Source organism: Sus scrofa, chromosome 6, assembly GCF_000003025.6.
Source record: "Sus scrofa isolate TJ Tabasco breed Duroc chromosome 6, Sscrofa11.1, whole genome shotgun sequence".
Taxonomy (NCBI): Eukaryota; Metazoa; Chordata; class Mammalia; order Artiodactyla; family Suidae; genus Sus; species Sus scrofa.
Genome location: NC_010448.4, coordinates 13,990,358 through 14,010,324, shown reverse-complemented (window position 1 = coordinate 14,010,324; position 19,967 = coordinate 13,990,358). Strand labels below are relative to the sequence as shown.

General features: G+C 43.3%; 1 protein-coding gene across 1 annotated transcript in view; it reads left to right on the top strand.

The window, feature by feature from the left end:
- HYDIN (HYDIN, axonemal central pair apparatus protein) overlaps window positions 1–19,967 on the top strand; it is a 412,515-nt gene that overhangs the window by 297,466 nt on the left and 95,082 nt on the right. Inside the window, 12 exon segments of the mRNA XM_021093814.1 lie at window positions 274–451; window positions 1,715–1,839; window positions 3,611–3,732; window positions 4,154–4,290; window positions 4,511–4,638; window positions 4,788–4,979; window positions 5,315–5,464; window positions 8,715–8,954; window positions 13,264–13,432; window positions 16,170–16,349; window positions 16,786–16,959; window positions 19,066–19,236. Coding sequence (XP_020949473.1) covers window positions 274–451; window positions 1,715–1,839; window positions 3,611–3,732; window positions 4,154–4,290; window positions 4,511–4,638; window positions 4,788–4,979; window positions 5,315–5,464; window positions 8,715–8,954; window positions 13,264–13,432; window positions 16,170–16,349; window positions 16,786–16,959; window positions 19,066–19,236 — 1,966 coding nt within the window.

Below are 19,967 nucleotides of genomic sequence, written 5' to 3'. Positions count from 1 at the left end.
AGTTTGCATATCCCTGATTACTTCTGAGAATGCGTAGCTTTTACTGTATTTATCTGCCATTCATGTTTCGTCTTTTATGAAATGCCCACCCACATGTGCTGCCTAATTTCTCTATTTGCCATTTTCTAATGGCTTCATGGGAATGGATCTCGGCGGGGAGAGTGCATGGACAGTAACCAGCACAATAAGCCCTTGGGATCATCTAGTCCATCAAAATGCCAGAAGCAGGAGTCCATAATTTTTAAAGTTCTCTCTGGTCTTTCTGCTGGGTAGGGTTTTATCAGTTCACAAGAAGAGCAGGTGTTGAAGGTTTCCTATCTACCTGGAGTCCCTGAGGTCTTTCAAAGGAGTTTCCAGATACAGATTGCCCACCTGGACCCAGAAAATATCACTCTGACTGGAGAAGGAATCTTTCCCCGAATCTGCCTCGATCTCCCCAGGAACCTCAAAGGTACTTCTGCTGCTCTCCTGTTTCCCCACTGGATGACAAGATGCGCTTCAGCTGCTGATGATAACGTTGATGGCAACGTGCGTTATTTGTTTGGCGTCATCCCAAGTTCCTTTCTCTGTTATTCCTCAGTTGCATGAAACATCGAGTTGAAATTGACCTGGTGCCTTGAGATGAGTGAGACAGGATGTGGTCCAGGGTGGTCCCAAATTAGGACCCTGGGCCATCTTGCCATCATTAAATTACTTATCAAGGGATCAGGAAATTACACTTCCAAAAACCTTTTCCTCCTTTGCCGTGTTCCTTCCAGCTACAACCTCGCCCTGAGCTGTCACTCACAGATCGCCATTGAGAAGAAGGCTGGTCTTACTGCAAGGAGTACAGGTCTCAAAAATAAACTGTACAGATAGGTACCCAAGGTTCCCACCCTTATGCTGGCATTACACAGTTTGGAGGCTAATTTAGACCATTAATAATTATCTACTCACATGCCTAGCCAAGGCTTTTCTGGGTAACACCCAGCTCCCAGAGCCATCCCTCTGTTCCAGAATATTTCTGCCTTGACAGATACTGAAGCTCAGTGCAGCAGCTCATTTAGCACAGACTGACTCGGGTCCTTTCGTTCTGACATAGGGCACAGGACAAAGAGTCAAGAGAAACTTGTCACTCTCCTTTGAGAATCCTTCTTTGGGCTCCTTGAAATCCACCTTCCCTAAGCAGCTTCAGACTAAGCCCTCACACCTCAGCCTTTTAAATCTCCCCTCCACTTGTCCAGCCTCCCTGATTCAGGGGACTGTAGCGTATTTAGGTGTTGTTAAAGCAACTTAAACCAAGCATGTTCTTTTTGTTAATAGAGAATTAATAAACACAAAGACTAACCTACAGGGTGAACATCTGTCTGGGTTTGTCCAGCATGGAGGGGTTTCCCAAGTGCTGCAGCCACTGGTGCTAGAACTGGCAAAGTAGCATGTAAGCTGGGATCCAGCTTGTCATCCTATGCGTGGCTTAAGGTGTTATTGCCATCTCGTTGTTGAGAACCAGCTGGTAGCTCCCTAAAGCATAACCTCATAAAATGCAGTGCAGTCTCTGATACAAATTCAACTCCCTCACCCTGTACCCTCTGCAGCAGAGGAAACATGGCAGGCAAAGTATCACAAAGGTCCCATCCCTTCTCACATTACTGGTCCTCAGCTGATAGTTTGTGTCTTAGGCATAATTTATGTATTTCTAGCCATCCTGACTTCCTTCTCCTTCCAACCCCCACAGGAAATGAAAAGTATGAAATCTTTTTAAATCAGGCCAGAAAAAACCTAGAAAAAGAGTACAACAAATATGAAACATCTGATCACTTAGAGACACCTGAGGAAGTGTCCGAAGATGAATCTCTTGAGGTAAGATGGGCTTCACTCTGCACAGGAAGTAGTTTCGCAGGAAACTGAAAAAAAAAAAAAAGAAAAAAAGTTTTTCCCCATGGTAGCATCTTACACAACTGTAGAACAGTATCAGAACTAGGAAAATGATACTGGTACAAGCCACAGAGCTTATATGTACTCGTGTGTCTGCATGCCTGGGTGTATGCATATCTGTGTGTGTGTGTGTGTGTGTGTGTGTGTATACACTTCTACCAGTTTTTTCACATGTGTAGTTTTATGTAATCACAACCACAATTAAGATATGGAATTCTTGGAGTTCCCATCGTGGCACAGTGGAAAAGAATCCGACTAGTATCCATGAGGATGAGGTTTGATCCCTGGCTTCGCTCAGTGGGTTGGGGATCTGGCATAATCTCATAAAACTCAGTAAGGTCCAAGTTTTATAATTGCCATGAGCTATGGTGTAGGCCACAGATGTGGCTCAGATCCCGCGTTGCTGTGGCTGTGGCGTAGGCTTGCAGGTGTAGTTCTGATTCGATCCCAATCCGAACTTCCATATGCCGTGGGTGTGGCCCTATTAAAAAAAAAAAAAAAGCAAAGCAAAGATACAGATATCCTCTTCTAACTCCATAAATATCCTTTATGCATGGTGGGAAATAGAATTACAAACAAAATCTCCTTCCAACACATAAAATCTCTCCACAAAGGTGGAAAAGAAAGAATACAATTTTATGATTGATAAGCATTAAAAGCAAGACGGGTTCCTTTGTGTCACTGTCAGCCCACAAAGAGATGCAAAGACAGAATGAAATCTCAGTCTTTTACAGAGCCAAGCAGATATAACCCATCATATACGTGTTCTCAAGGTAAACATGAACTAGTCCTTAAGGAGGAACTCTAACTAGTCCTCAAGTAAGAGGGCTTGACAGCACCATTTGTCGCATGTAGTTCGTGCTGAATTCACATGGCCATCGGGGTCCCTGTCTGTGTTAGCCAATTAACTTTAGCCAAAGGAGAAACAAACCTCTTGTGTTTTTATGACAGACTCCTACCCTCCCACAGAAACTGGGAGATGGGACTCTCTCTTTCTTGATGTCAGAGAGATGGTTCTCAGGTCCTTGAACAAGACGCTTCTGGGTTGTAAAGCTGATAAAAGGCTTAGTTAGCCTATAAAAAGACTGATTTATATATTTCAGAGAGGCAGAGAAAGAACTCACAAGTTTTTTCAAGTAAAGGCTCTAAGAAAAAGAAGCTGGAAGTCTCTTCCCTTATTTTCAACAGGGAGAATTGAGCCTCTTATTTTTTATTTGTTTTTTCCCTTGCGTGCTACTCCTTTGTGGCTATCCCCCGTCACCCCATGCCTTACCCTGGCAATCACTGTAGCTCTCTATCTCTGTACTCTTGTTATTTCTAGAATGTCGGGTAAATGGAGTCATACAGTATGTAACCTTTTGAGACTGGCTTTTATTTACTTCAGCATAATGCCCTTGAGATCCATCAACATAAATAGTTCACTCCTTACTTCATTACTGAGTAATATTCCGTAGCACAGATGTATCAATTTGTTTAGCTCACCCTATGTGCCCAAACAAAAACTTGACACCATACATATACTGTACATCTATTTATATACTGTGACCCTTTGGTGGGCCACAGACCACTGTAATACCTAAGATTTTTTGCCCACTCCCCTTCATGAAGCACTTTTTGCCCCTTTAGGGTAATATTGCCCTGTTGGGAATGCATGTTCTAAAAGAATCTGCTCGCTTGCTCTTCTCTCCTGCTCCAGTTAAATGCTCAGCTCCAAATTGAAGTAGAGCGACTTATAGTCCAAGGCTACGCCCTTGAACATCAAAAATCAATTGTCCCTGGTTCCGTGGACGACTTCTCCCATCGCCGCAAACTGATCAAGTGAGTGCCCTTCCTGATCATGCTCGTTTTGGGGCATAGGGCAGCAGGCAGTTCCCTCCCCAGAGCCCTCCCCCATATGAGCAGTTGGCCAAGTAGGAAGGACATCCACTCGCCTCATGTATCTGCTGTTTATCAGCCAGCCAACCGGGCAGGTGTCTGCCTCTTAAAGTCAGAAACCTCTGCTTTGTCTAACAGACAGTCCCGGCTTCAGGTCCTCAGGGGCCAGCATGGGATACCTTTGGAACTGACAGCTGCAGCAGCAGTGTGGACTTCTGGGGGGCGTGTCTTGCTCCTCCTCTCCGTTCTGGAGAGTGTTGGTTCTCCACTCCAGAGAGTAGAATAGTAAAAGAGGCAGAAGAGAGCCTCATGCTTTCTCACGCCTGAAAAGTCAGCAGTAAGGAGCATTCATTAACTGTTTCAGAGTCCAACTTCCAGAGTATATCCTGGATTTCGGCTACATCGTCCTTGGTGACGTCCGAACCCACATCATCAAGATCACCAACACTAGTCACTTCCCAGTGTCCTTCCATGCAGAAAAGCGTGTCCTTCACGACACAGGTAACCAGGCTTCCTATTGAAATGTCCTTTCACCAAGGTGGCCCTCTGTACTGTCCTGGAGTAGCTTTTGTGCCTCTTCTGGGATCATGTGAATGAGTGTTTAGGCCTTTAATTGATACTTTGAGTGGTCATCCCGCCTCCCATGGGCTCTGTCTAGAGCAGCTCTTGATTTTTTTTTTTCTTTCTTGCCCACAAAGAAATTTTGTTTGCTTTGGTCCAGGCTTCAGTATTGAGTTAGATCGTGTCAAGAATCTGCCTTACTGTGAAACAGAAACATTCGAAGTGAGATTTGACACACAAGGGGGCAATGTTTCTGTTGGAAACAAAGAGGTCATTCTGCCCATCAAGGTAAGATGCTCCACTGGGCCCAGCTGGTCCTCCAACTTCGAGCTCTGCTTGCCGATCACCCTTGTGATGCTCCAGTTCTGATTGTAGAGCCGGGCTTTCTTCCTCCAATGCCAGGCCACATGCCAGCAGCGATTTTATGCCCCTTCTAGGTGGTTGGAGGGCCAGCAGTTCACATCTGTCTCCAAGCAAAGGTGACCATTCCCAGTATGACACTGTCTTGTGGAAAAGTGGAGTTTGCCACCATTCAGTGTGGCCAGTGCCTCGTGGAAACTATTCAGCTTTCCAATCATCTCCAAGTCCCTTGTGAATGGTTCATCCACCGACAAAAGCAAGCTAGCAAGGTAAAGGAGGTGTGGCCCATTGTCCCCTTTTCTCTTCCATCTCCATTTCAACCCGGGTTGTAATTCCAGTCCTTCACTCTCTTCATTTCACCCTCCTGCTCCAAGAATCGCAGTGACAGCCGCTGCCTCCTGAATAAAATCTAGGCCCTCAGCCCAGCACTCAAGGACCTGGAGGTCATGCCGTCTGGCAAACGTCTGTTTTATCTCTGTCCTTGGTTTCCCTACATCCCCTGACACCTGGGAGGCAATCAGTAAACGTAGGTTGAATGAAGGGAGGGTAGACTAAGCCTATTTTGCACAGAAAATGATCTAATTGTCTAATATTCATTAACCAGCTGGAGAAACACATTCCAAAGTACTTAAGACGGAAACTGTGTGCTGAATTCAAGCCAAAGACACGGATCTTTGAGATTCAGCCGACCTCTGGGGTCTTGGATCCAGGCGAGAGGTCCAATGTGCAAGTGAAGTTCATGCCCAAAGAAGAGGTAAGCTTTGAAGAGATGCAGTCTCACGCAGACTCTCGGGGTCACTTTGCGGGACTCGTCCCTCACCATCTGCAGTGTGACATCCAGCCCTCTGGTCTACTCAGGAGCTGTGTCCTGGTGCTTGCGAGCATCGGCTCTGGAATCAGCAGGTCTGTCTGACACTTGGACTGTTAGCAGCAGACCTGGCTTAGTGACCTTCTGCCTCTGCCCTTAGAGGCTGCATGGCTTTGGACAAATTACTCAGCCTCACTAAACCTCAGTTTGCTCCTAGGTAAAATGAAAAATAATATCACAGGTCCAAAATCCCTCATTGCACTTCCAAAATCCAATAAGTTCTAAAACCTAGCAAAGAAAATTTCATAAGTTTCAGTCCCAAACTCACTTGGCAGAAAAAACCTAATCTGAACTGTCATGAGACTGCTTAACCTTTATTTATGCCCCTTGGTTTGCAGACTCACACACTGCAACTGCAGAAATAGTCATGAGTTTGATTACAGGGGACCTGCTCCAGGCCCCGCTGAGGATACTCTGTAGCAGAGGATATGAGCACTGTGTTTACCTTTTTAAAAATCTGAATGTGAAAGCATCTGGCCCCTGGATTTCAGATAACACATTATCACCTGCAATTGCTATCTCCTAGGGTGATTTGGAAGATTAAATGAATTAATGCGAATAAAATGCATAGCTTACTGCTCTATATGCAGTGACTCAAGATCTACTTACTATTATCATCCGTTGTTGTGATACTGAGTACTTCCTGGTAGACATACTCCCTGGGCCACACACGTGTTTTACTATCAGCACAGAGCTACTCCTGGCAAAGAACACAGTGAAAAATAATAAAATCCTGGAACCAGAGAGGATCTCAAGAGGTTACGCTGTAAAGACTTTTGCTCAAAGCCTAAGGCACTTGGGAAATGTTTTTCTCTATTCTTTTAAAAGAAGAAATCGATGTGAGCTTTATAAAATACCTGTGGTTAACTCCCGTTTTCCTGGTAATGGTTTTGAGAATAATGCTAAGGATCTACAGTGAGAAGGAAGAAAAGTGAATGACTTCATATCTGATTCTGAAATAGAGTCTCTGTTTCTGTCATTACCAAAATCTCCCAACCCTTTTAAAAGAAAAGAAAATTCCTCTGTGTGTCATTCTTGAAGTGTCTTAAGACTGCCAGAGTGTTTATTCAAGATTTTGGATGTTTTACTGAATGAGGTTAATTATCAATAAATATAGTAAAAAAAAATTAGATTTGTTTGAGCAGTTCCATAAATGTTGAATTGAAATTGGTCAAAGTAATAAAATGTCTCCACCAAATGGGGGGGGGGTTAAGTGTCAGTTTTTAAAAATTGAAGTATAGTTCATTTACAATGTTGGGTTCATTTCTAGTGTCCAAGAAACACACACACACACACACATTCTTTTTCAGATTTTTTTCTGTTATAGGTTATTGCAAGATATTGAGTATATTTCCCTGTGGCATACAATAGGTCCTCATTGTTTACCTATTTTATATGTAGTGGTGTGTATATGGTAATCCCCAACTCGTAATGCATCTCTCTACCTCCCCGCTATCCCCTTTGGTGATCATCGGTTTGTTTTCTATGTCGATGAGTTTATTTCTGTTATGTAAAGTCATTTGTATCATTATTTTAGATTCCGCAGTGATATCATATATTTGTCTTTGTCTGCATCCGTGTTGCTGCAAATGGCGTTATTTCATTCTCTCCTGTGACTGAGTAATAGTCCATTGTATATATGTTCCACATCTCCTTCATCCAGTCCTCTGTCGATGGACATTTAGGTTGCTTCCATGTCTTGGCTATTGTAAATAGTGCTGCTATGAACACTGGGGGTGTATGTTTTAAATTAGAGTTGGGAGAGGAATTTATTCGGTGTTTACAAGGAACTGGTTAGCCTGGCAACCCACACGATCCACACCTACTTCTCCGCCAGCATTAGCAGCACAGAGGCCACTGATGTCCCTACTAACAACGCCTAGACTTTAGGACATGTGTTCAGAATACCCTGAGTTAGAAAGCAAGGAGATGAATGAAATGTTTTAGAAATAGTTCCATAAAAAGCAGTTAAGATGTAGAAGTTTGGATCACAGAAACTGCAAAGCCTATGCCTATATAAAAAGCCTTCTTAGCCAATAATTCATTCTCTTACTGCCTCCAGCAATAGGTATTTTTCTCAACTTGTATTTATGTCCTTACACATTCCAGCCATCTGATTTCCCCCCTTTAGCCAAGGTAGTTTAGTGCTCTCCAAATCATGTACCAATCATGCCTTCTAAGCCTAAGCTGTGAGCCCAACTCTATCAGAACAACCTGAGCATCTGCTACAAGTAAAGGATTCCCAGCCTTACTGTGCCCCTACCAAGTCAGGGGCCTATGATTATGCATTTTAATAGGGCCCTCCGTAAAACCAGATTAGGGTAATTGGTATCACTATCAACTGGTATTTGGATTGTAATGGTTTCCGATAAACTGAAAGCCCTAGCTGATCACCTCTGACCAGCTGTTTAACCATGTCTTCAAATAATAGAAATATGATCATTCAGATTCTTCAAGAAACAGACCTGGAGACAAGAATTTGAGTGCAAGCAGATTACTGAAGAAGTGTAGGGAGTCGGGGGAGGGGAGTTTAGGGAATACTGATGGAGAAGTAGAAGATGATAAGGAAAAGGAAAGCAGCCAATAAGGTGTATGAATGAGACAGCTGCCTTGGAGACTGGAGCTTAATCCCACTGCAGTTCTACAGAAATATGCAAAATACACATTTCAGAATTATGCCTTCCCAGGAGTGAAGGAGCTAGGGTCTTTATACAGTAACTCCCAAGAATCATTGGTCGAGGATTACTCCCAGAAGGTGATACTTGCCTAGCACTTCTGCCCTCCACTGCCCTGCCCTACCCATGGGCAGCAGCGCCCATGAAGTAAGAGCCCAGACGTACAGACGCAGAAGTGCAGATAGTGGCAGTGCGACATCTGAGCACACTGGAGGATCTGAGAGATATGAGAACAGCATTCAGAGGGGCCGTGACAAAGCGCTAGGTACAGGGCCTGGCATGCTAGATACCCAATATCAAAAATCTAATATAAATTGTTCTCATGCCATTTTATAAGAAAAGTTTTCTCTCTTAATCTAGATGATCAATTTTGCTGCCCCCCAACCCCCAAGTGTTTATCAATTTTACATGGCACATGACAGAAAAAATCCAGGTGTTTGTTTTGTTTTTATGTTTTCCAGAAATTCTACAGCCAAACCCTGATGTTCCAGATTGCCCAGAGTGCTCAAAAGCTTACTCTGCTGGCAGAGGGGCAAGGTTTAGAGCCACGCTTGGAATTTAGTCCGTCGATTCTGGAGCTGGGGCCACTGCTGCCTTATGCACCTGGAGACGAGGCCGAGGTGGTGGTGAAGAACCCCTGCAACTTTCCCATTGAATTTTACTCCTTAGAATTTGACCAGCAATATCATGTAGAAGAGAAGGTGAGCAGAGACCAAAATCAAACTCCATTTTCCTACACATGCTGGGCCCTGCCAGGTACTCTTCTCTCTGCCTGGACAACTTCCTACTGACCTTTGCCCCTTCTTCCCCTGAACTCTTCCCTGTCAATTTAACAATCACTTAGCAGCCTTTCCTGACCTACTTCCCTGGCCCTGAGCAGAATTCTTTGCTTCTTTGTGATCTCATTATACATTTTAAACAACTAATACATGCTTACAGAAAAGAACATATGCCACAGTCATTGTATTTGAAGTGAGTTTCTTGTAAACAGCATATGTTTGGGTCTTTTTTAATACGCTCTGCTGGTCTCTGTTTTTAATGGACGTATTTAGACCATTTACATTTAATAATCATATTAGGGCTTAAATCTGCTTTTTTTTTTTCTTTTTCCTGTGTGTCTGGGCTGCACATTTTACAATTGCTCCTCCTTGTCCATTTTTTAACTGTTTTTAGAGCAGTTTTAAATTCACAGCCCAATGTGCCAGGATTTCCCATATACCTCCTGCCCTTACATATGCCTCGCCTCCCCCATTATCAACATCCCTCACTAGAATTTCATAATCGCCCAAAGTCCATAGTTGACATCACAGTTCACCCCTGGTAATTCTATGGGTTTAGATAAATGTATAACATGTATCCATCATCATAGTGTCAAAGGAAGTATATTAATTGCCCTAAATGCTCCACCTATTCATTCTTCCCTCTCCCAACCCCTGGCAACCACTGATATTTTTACTGTCTCCATAGTTTTGCCTTTTTCAGAATGCCATAAAGTTGAACTTATACAGTATGTAGAGATTAACATTGGCTTCTTTCACTTAGTAATATGCACTTAAGTTTCCTGCATATCTTTTCCTGGCTTAATAGCTCATTTCTTTTTAGTGCTGAGTAACATTCCATTGTCTGGTAATGCCACAGTTTATTTATCCATTCACCTACTGAAAGCTTTTGGTTCCAGGCTTTGGCAATTATGAATAAGTCTGCTGTAAACATCTGTGTGCAGGTTTTGATATGAACATAAGTTTTTGGCTCCTTTAGGTAAATGCTAAGGCGTATGATTGCTGGGTCATATGGTGAGAGTATGTTTAGTTTGTAAGACACTGACAAACTGTCTTCCAAAGTGGTTGTACCATTTTGCATTTCTCCTAGCAGTAAATGAGAGTTCCTGTTGCTGTTCTTCCTCACTAGTTTTTGATGTTGTCAGGGTTTTGGATTTTGTCTGTTCTAATAGGTGTATAGTGGTGTCTCATTGTTTTAATTTGCATTTCTCTGAAGACATATATGATGTGAAACAGATATTAATATGCCTACTTGCCATCTGTGTATCTTTTTTAGTGAGTTGTCTATTAAGGTTTTTGGCCCAGTTTTTAACTGGGTTGTTTGTTTTCTTATGGTTGACTTAGACCAGTTCTTTATATATTTTGACTAACAGTCCTTTATCAGATGTATCTTTTGCAAGTCTATGCCTTGTCTTTTCGTTCTCTTGACATTGTGTTTTCAGAGCAGAAACTTTTTGTTTTAGTGAAGTCCAGCTTATCAATTATTTTTTCCCTAGACTGTGCCTTTGGACTTGTATTAGAAAAATCATCATCCTGCTCTAGGTCATCCAGATTTTCTGTTATGCTACCTTCTAGAAATTTTAGTTTCACATTTCTCATTTGGGCCTGTAATCCACTTGAGTTCATTTTTGTGAAGAGTTAAGATCCATTCAGATTGGTCTTTTGGCTGTGTCTGTCCAATTACAACACCACTTGTAAAAAAAAAAAAAAAAAAAAACTATATTTTCTCCATTATACTGCATTTGCTCCTTTGTCAAAGACCAGTTGACTATATTTATTTGAGTCTATTTCTGGGATCTCTAGGGATCTCTATTCTGTTTCATTCATCTATCCAGGTTCATTATGACTATCTCTACCCTGCTCTCCTACCTCGAGGCTAATATATATAAACTATACCTATATCTTATGCTCTTAGTATCTCACTTTTTGGAAACTGCCTCTTACTTCCCTACTATGAGCAATAATGAAATTAGCTAGTAATCTCTTTTTCCCTGTCCTCACCACTGCCCAATTTAAAATGGTATTTCTTTTCATTATATAACTACAGATGTGATAAATTTTTAAAAATCGTATTTTTTTTAACTTCCAGTTAGTGCCTAGTGGGTAGTCATCTCATTTTGCTTCCTGTATTAAACCTATGGTGTCAGAGCTTACAGTGTTAAGATGTCACAACCAAATTTCCATTGTATAGTCTTAGTTGTACACTTGAATATATTCAATGCTCAGCATTAGTCTTTGTGATGAAGCGTCTCCAATCACTACTAGATTTTCAGCTAACTCTCTAGTGGATTCCTCAAGAAGGAACCATGGGAACAGTATTCTCTGAATACTCACATGTTCATAATTTTTTTTTCTGTAGCTTTTGTGCTTAAGGATCAGTTTGATTGGATCAGGTATCCTTGGCTCACATTTTCTGTACTTGAATATCTTAAATGCATTCCTCCATTGTTTTCTCCTGTTTGCTATGGCTCAGAAATTTGGGGATGACTTAGCTAAGGTGGTTCTGCTTCCTCTGGACCCTCCCCCAACTCAGGCTTTGAATCTCTATCTTCTTTACATCCAGTGTTTATGCTCTGCCCAATTTGGATTCTGCGTCTAGGAATTTTTCTCAGAATGGGATTCTGTCCCTTTAGAAACAAGTCTTTACATTAGGTATTTATTAAATGCTCCGTAGCTGATGTTGGCACAACTTGCTGTGTTGTGGGTAAGGGTCAGTAGAAACAGAATCTAAGACTGAGATCTGCATGTAGAAGGTTCATCAGAGAGCACTCACAGGGACAACCCCTGTAAAGAATAAGGGGCATGGGACTGGTGGACCGAGAAGGTGAACTGTGATGAGATTGGACAGACTTCAGCTGATCCCACAGGAAGCTCTGGAGCTGGGCTGCCTCTTTAGGCTTACCCCAGTTGAAGCACGTTGGCCAGGCCTTTGTGTCTCAGCAACAACCAGTCTTTGGTATGGTTCTATCTTTCCCCGCTGGTCTGCCGTGCCACCTCTGTTCTGTGTCCACTTTCCACATACACATGGCTTTATCCTGAGCTCTCTCTTCTGTTTTGTTGGTCAATTTGTCTATCTATCCCAGCATCAACACCACCTTGTCTAGGAGTTCCCCCTGTGGCACAGTGAGATCAGTGGCATCTCTGGAGCACTGGGACACAGGTTCAATCCCTGGCCCAGCACAGTGGGTTAAGGATCTGGCACTGCCACAGCTGCAGCATAGGTTGCAACTGCAGCTCGGATCTGATCCCTAACCTGGAACTCCATGTAGGACAGCCAAAAAGGAAAAAAAAGATACCACCCTGTCTCTTGCTCCAATTTTATAAATCCTGATGTCTGGTAGGGCGATTCTTTCTTATTTTTCTTCATTAGTGTTTTAACTATTCTTAGCCTCCATCTAGATTTTAGAATAAGCTCATTAACATTTGTTTTCAAACAACTAAAACTGGTGATTTCAAAGTGTTACCTAACAAAACTGATTTTTCACACCAGTGAATTAGGTCATATAGTTCCATAATTGCTTACCGTCTTTTATAAATATATGTACACTAGGGTTTTGGATTTAGTAGAAAGAAAAACAGGTTGCCCCCATTAAATTTGTATCCATATAAACAACATGGGACAGATTTATACTTTAAAAATTATTCATTGCTTATCTGAAATTTAAATTTAACTATGCATCCTGTGCTTCATCTCTCAACCCCAACATACATCTCTCTCTCTCTCTCTTTCTCTCTCTCTCTCACACACACACACACACACACAAATATACACACACATACTTAATGACATTTTACCTGTTTTTCTCTGAATCCTTTATTTATGAGACAACCCCTTTACCTAGTATACTATTGCTAACCACAATGCTTATCAATAACATGTCACTCAAAATGGATAGTTGAGTTCTGAACTTTTGTCAGTGGGGAAAAAATAAACAAAAGAAAAACAGTAAATGTTATTTTTAAAACAAGAAGAAAATTCTTTTCCACATGGGAAACGCCCAGGCTCAAATGGGACAAAATTAAAAAATCCTATATCCCCAAGATTCAGGGCTCATCCTTATACTTTAGACTTCTGCAAAGGACCCTGCCCTTAGAAATCCAGAAAGTATCTGTGCACACCTCAGGCTCAGGCAGGAGCAGGGCTTTTGCAAGGTGAGTGGCAGAGCCACCTGGGGCCATGGAGAGGAAGCTTCCAGTGGGACCAACCACAGTTCCTGTTCTCCTTGAGCAGATCTTGCGAATGCTGAAGGGCTACGATTCCTACAACTCTCTGCTGCTGCCTCCCCGCCTTCCAGGGGAGAAGCTGCCCCCAGAGGTGATTGAGTACTTCAAGGAGATGAAGCGGTCAAAAGAGGAGCAGATGAAGGCAAAATATCTGGAGAGTCTGGCACAGGAGAATGGTGAGAACTCAGCCCCCAGTCCAGCCACTGGCCTGGCTTCTTTGGATTTTCTCTACTGGGGAATCAGCCAGTTACTGAGCACCTGCCAGGTGCCAAGCAGGCACTGAGCACCTTATATATTCCATTTCTAACCCTTATAAAGTGGTCCTGTCTTGCCCCCTGCATGGACACAGAGGTCGGGGGGGCGGGGTGGCACATTCTGCTCTCACCGGAGTCTGGGGGAAGTTAAGACTTAGAAACAGCTACTGTTGGTGTAGAAGAACACTTGTTAGACAGCAGGCTCGGTGCTAAGGGCTTCACACATGCAAGATGAAAGATGAGGCACTGAGAGGCCAGGTCCGTGGTTCTAAGTGGCAGAATCAGGGCTCGAGCCCATGTCTCTGACTCCATGACGGTTACCACTCTACTCCACGGCCTCCATGTGTGCGCCTATGCCATGCATGGTGATCCGTCACGCATGGTAGATATTGGTGCCCTGTGAGAGGTGGGGGGAGGGGTCACACGAGGAAGAACCCCTTCCATGGCACTCAAGGCCGAACAGCAATTGCAAAGCTGAACCGTGCCCTTTCTGGCCCAGCACCCCCAAGTTACCCATAATCTTGCCCTTTCTGGCCCAGCACCCCCTTGTGTGCACCTGAGCATCAAAGTTCCAGGGTGACCTGTAGGATCATGCAGCTTGTCAGGGCATTTGCTTTTCTCCCTGCTTCCCTGTGCCCTCCCTGGTCTTACTTGCTCTCTCCTTCTACATGACATTCATCACGTGTATTTTCTTTCACCCATCTCCTCACTAGACAGGAAGCCCCCAGAAAGGCACAGGAAGCCCCCAGAAAGGCTGTGATCATGTATTGCCAATGCAAACCTGGTGCATAAATCAGCACCTGATACATCCAGTACCCAGTGAATGGGTGCTGTAAGAGTGGATTGATGAATGAATGAGTGAATGAATGAAGTCCTGCCCTTGGACCTGCCTTGCTGTCTCTCAGGGAGATAGAACACTTGTTTGCCTTAGAAGCTGATGAGAGAAGAAGGCTGCTCTCCACCCGGTCTCCTGGTCATATCCACTGAGCATACTGGCTCACTAGAACTGGCTTTTCAAATACCACAGACTGGCCGGCTTAACCCTAGGAAACTTATTCTCTCCTAATTCTAGAGACTTGACATCCACCATCAAGGTGTTGGTGAAATTGTTTTCTTCTGAACCTCCCGCCTTGGCTTATAGATAGCTATCACTTCCCTGTGTGTCCACAAGGACTTCACCCTGTGTGTATCAGTGTCCTAATCTCTTCTTATAACAACATCAATCATGTTGGATTATGGATGGATTAGTACACTCATATAACCTTATTTTAACTTAATTACCTCTTTAAAGGCCCTGGCTTCAAGTAGTCTATGTTCTTGAATATTGGGGGTCATGGGTTAGGACTTCAGCAAATGAATTTTATGGAAGCCAGTTAAGCCCATGACAAGCACCACTATGTTCCAAGCACTGAGCTGAAGTGCTGGAAGAAAGATCCGCGAGACCAGCCCCAGCTCACAGTCAGAAAGAGGTCGGGGGGTAGACACTTCAACTCAGGACTGCCCGGCAGCTTGAGGCAGAAAGCCACGAGGGGCTACAGGAGAGGACTTAGCAAGGGCCAGGAAGGGCCCTGTCACTATCTTCCTCATCCTACACACCTTGGTTGTGGGTTTGTTTTTCCCTTTGGCACTTGGAAAAGCGGTCTCAAGCCAGGACCTGAGGGTCAGTAAGAGCCCAGAGAGGTACTCATTCTGCTTCCCACCAGCACCTCTCCGAGTATCGGCTTGCTCTGCTCTCACAGAGCACATGTCCTTTTCTGCTTCCAGACCATGTCCAGGGAAAGTCGGCAGCTCCAAGTCACATCCCTGCCATTCTCAAGAGAGTCAAAACCTCTCTGACTCAAATCCAAACAAAGAGGATGTCTTGCCCCCCTCTGGGGGGGCGGAAATCACCTTGTACAATGACAGCCCAATGCATCCCCTGAAACTCAGGGGGATGGGGCAGCGAGGAGGGTACAAGACAGACACAGTGGTAGATATGCTTGCCAGTGACATGGAGAAAAGTTCATGATGAATTAAGGGGGAAAGAAGGTTACAAATTGATACATACAGTACGATCCCCACTTCAGTTTTGAAAAATTAAAATTGAAAATCTAAGAGGTTGCAGCCCTCCTGTACTGGTCTCATAAAATTAAGCTGCAGTTCTTCTGCAAACATTTCTTTGTCCATGTATATCTCTTTCTCCAGTTAAACTTTATTAGTTTTTGTTCTTTTAAATTTCCTAAATTTTCTGGAGCAAATGTTTAATTTTGGTATTTTTTCAATGTTAAAACATAGACTATTTGTAAAATAAATAATCAGTACGGATCTACTTTATAGCACCAGGAGCTATACTCAATATTTTGTAATCACCTATAAGGGAAAAGAATCTGAAAAAATAAATATATGTATAAGTGAATCACTTTGCTGTACACCTGAAGCTAACACACTACTCCAGTTTAATTAATTATTTTTTCTGTGAAAAATGTAGAAACACTGTGGGCAGAGAAACTTATCAGCAGACTGCCCGCAGTTCTTATTTATTTGGGTTGGATTGATTATCCAGGGTGATGGTATGCAGTTCAATGATTCTCCTCTCTGTGTTTCTTCCCTTTTCTGCCCCATCTCCCTTGTCCTCCTCCCAACTCTTTCTGCCTGTGTTTCCATCCTTTGCCCCTGGCAGAAGAAGACGATGGGCCCTTGTCAGAACAGGGAACCTCTGCCAGCACAAAGAGGACCTCGCTGAGCCGAGGGATCTCTGTCACATCCAACCTGGAAGAGCGGCACGTCCCAATGGTTGAGTCCAGGACCTACCCAGAAGAAGAGGAGGATGAGGAAAGCCTGGAGAAAATCATGTTTCAAAGTAACCATGTGTTTTAACATTTCAGTACCAGGTCTCTCTAAGCAGAAGTGGGAAGGCTGTTCAGTGCCTTTCCTTCTCCCCATAAAATGCATCTTCCCAACACTATTACATATTAATTCTGTAACATGAATATGCCATCAGTTCTTAGTCATTTGCCCTACTGGTGAAAGTTCAGCTCATTTTCAGTATTCTCAGTAGGAGACATTCCCCCATATGGGATTAAGAGTCAATGAATATCTGTGTTTTCAATTCTAGCAGCTATGGACAAATTATTAGCCAGAAAGGGCACTTTCACATGCTGAAGGGGGAGTGAGGACTGCAGCAGCATCTGCAGCAGATCCTGTCTGTCATTTTGAAATAAAATTTAATAAGAAAAAGTCACTCCATGTGCATCACACACCATGCACACACACACACATCTATTTTTAATTTGCAGCTGACAAGATTCAGAGCATTGACAGCCACTCCACAGAGGAGGTTGGAGAAGTAGAGAGCAACCCAGTGAGCAAAGCCATCGCTCGCCACCTGGGCGTTGACGTTTCTGCAGAAGGCCGCATGGCCAGGAACCGGAAGGGCATCGCCATCATCATCCACGGGACGCCCCTGTCAGGTGTGCACAGCCCTGAGGGGCAGCCCCCTTTTAGGTTTATGGTGAAGTTGGCACGTGTAATTTTTGAGGCAATAAAAGAGTCTTGTCTTTGAAATTTATATACCGAAGGATCATCCCCAAAGGTGTTAAACTGTCACCTTCAGAAATACGGGGTTAGAGAAAGAGCAAAGACACCTCATTTTTAATTAATACGTCTCTGAATTGTTGGAGCTTTTAGTCCTTCAATAATTTAATAACATTAAAATATTAAAGACAAATCCAAAACATTAAGTTACTTAAAAAGAGAGAGGGAAGATAAGGCCAAACTCTTTGACCTGGCAGTACGACCTCTAAACGTTTATCTTAGGAAAATAGTCATATGGACAAAGATTAACTGCATGAGTGTTCCCTGCAACACTGTTGCCCATACTAACAATGTGGAAGCAACTGAAGCATTTATTTAGATCATCATTTGACTAGTTAGTTAAGCCATAGTACGTTCATGGAGTGAATTCTATCACCAGTGTCTTGTATACCCTCGTTCATAGCAGCATCGTTCGCAATTGCCAAAAGGTAGAAACAGCCTCACTGTCACTGACAGATGAATAGATAAACTAAGTATGGTACAATGGGATACTATTCGCTCATAAAGAGGAAGGAGGTTCTCACCCGTGCTGCAACATAGATGAACCCTGAAGCATTATGCTCAGTGAAATAAGTGAAATGCAAAAGAACAACTCCTGTATGATTCCATTTATACGGGGCATGTAGACTAGTCATATTCATAGAGACAGAAAGTAGAATGGTGGTTTTCAGGGACTGAGGAAAGGGAGGAACGAAAGGGTGTTGTTTACCGGGCACAGAGTTTCCATTTGGGAAGATGAACCAGTGCTAAAGACGGAGGGCAGTGACGGCTGCACAGCAACACGCATATACTTAGCAACTGAACTGTCCACTTAAAAACAGGTAAAATGGTAACATTTTTATGTATACAATCACAGTAAAAAAAAAAAGTGCCATAAAAGCATATTGAATGAATAATGTACATGATACATGATTTTAGGTGAGCAAAAAATGCTGTGCTTACAATCTGTAGTCTGTATTAATTTCCTATTGCTACTATAACAAATAACCACATTCAGTGGCTTACAAAATGAAAATTTACTTTCTCAGAGTTCTGGACGTCAAAAGTCTAAGATGGGTCAACATTCTTTCTGGAAGCTTTAAGGGAGAATCCATTTCCTTGCCTTTTCTAGCTTCTAGAAACCTTACCTGCATTCATTGGCTCATGGCCCCTTCCTCCTTCTTCAAAATCAGCATTGTAGCATCTTCTAGTCTCTCTTTCTCTGCTTTCATCATCACATCACCTGTTCCTATTCTGATGATCCTACTTCTCTCTTTCAAGGACCCTTGTGATTATACTGGGCCCACCCAGATAAGCTGGGGCAGTCTCCCATATCAGGATTCTTAATTTAGTCATACCTACAAAGCCCCTTTACCAAATAAGGTAACATAATCACAGGTTCCAGAGACTAGGATGTGGACACCTTTGTGAGGGCCATTACTCAGGCTACCAGTAACCCAGTGCTTTTTTTTATATATAAGAAATGCTAATGGAATCATTACATATGCATACTTGGCAACCATATGATGTTATCTCTCTGGAGCAAGTTATGAGTCTTTTCTCCTGTTATGAATTGTCTGCTTTCTTTTTAATGAGCAGGTATTTTGAAATGAGAAAAAAAAGACCAACACAGGTTAACCAAAAAAAAAAAAAAAAAAAAAAAAAAAAACTGTTCCCATTAGAATCAAAGGCGGTAAGAACAACAGGATTTTTGAAGTTCATCTGACAGAATCACTTTTTAAACCAAGGAGAAAATCCAGAGTGGCTGTGAGGTGCCATAGCACACAGCTCATCAGTGGTAGAACTGGGGCCAGAATCCACAGTCCTGGCTTCTGACTCAGGTCTTCCCTCTCTTTTCTGCTGCTGCCTCTAGCCACATGAGAATCTTGGAAGCAGGGCACTTACAGGAATCACTTTACAGGAGCCTGTTCTAGAAATTTCTTGTGTCTAGGACACTGAACAATTGAGAACCATGAAATGCATCCCTCTGACCTTTTTTTTAGGAAAGTCAGCCACCGCAGTCAGCATGGCCAAGTACTACAGTGCAGCCTGCCTGAACATGGACTCTGTCGTGCTGGAAGCCATCTCTGACAGCAACAACGTCCCGGGCATCCGGGCCCGTGAGCTCTGCATCAGGGCTGCCATCGAGCAGTCCATGAAAGAAGAGGAGTCTGGTGAGAGCCGTTGCCCCTGATGTGTGCAGTCAGGTGGCCTTCATGCATCTTGTCAGTTTCCCCCACTGAGCTGTTCTCCCAGCCCTACTGAAGGCTGACTTATAACATGCTGCCCACTTAGGAGCCCAGAGAATTCTCTTCACCCAACATCCACAGCTCTCCTGGCTGCCCAGTGCAGGAGTACACTTGGCACTGCAGGGAACAGGGCAATGGATGTGACCCACAGCTTTGGGAGTGATGCCTGTAGGGGAGCAGACGTGTGCTCATTCAGAACAGAGAAAAATCACATAACAGAAATACCAGCTTCTGCAAGAGACCAACTTTGGGGTATTTGGGTTCCAACAAGCATGATCTGGGGGAGCTTTCATGGAAATGGGCTTTGAAGGAGGAGGAGAATGTTCATAGGCAAAGATGAAGGTGAGGACATTCCAGACGGAGAAGCAGGGGCGCTGACAGTAAATTAGAGGTAGGAAGGCTAGTTGAGGCTAATCACAGTTGATGCTGATGTCAAGATTAGAAATTTGCATTTTATTTTGAAGGAAAAGAGGAGCTGGGCAGTTTTCATCCCACATGAGAAATAGTCAGAAGTTTGCAGTAGGAAAGGAGCTCTGGTGACGTCTCATAAAGGATGCACCAGTGAAGCTGAGTGTGAATGGGGCCGGGCCAGCTGACTGATAGCCGCCTGCTTACTAGGGAATTGGAGGGAGAGGCATCCAAGATAATCACACCAA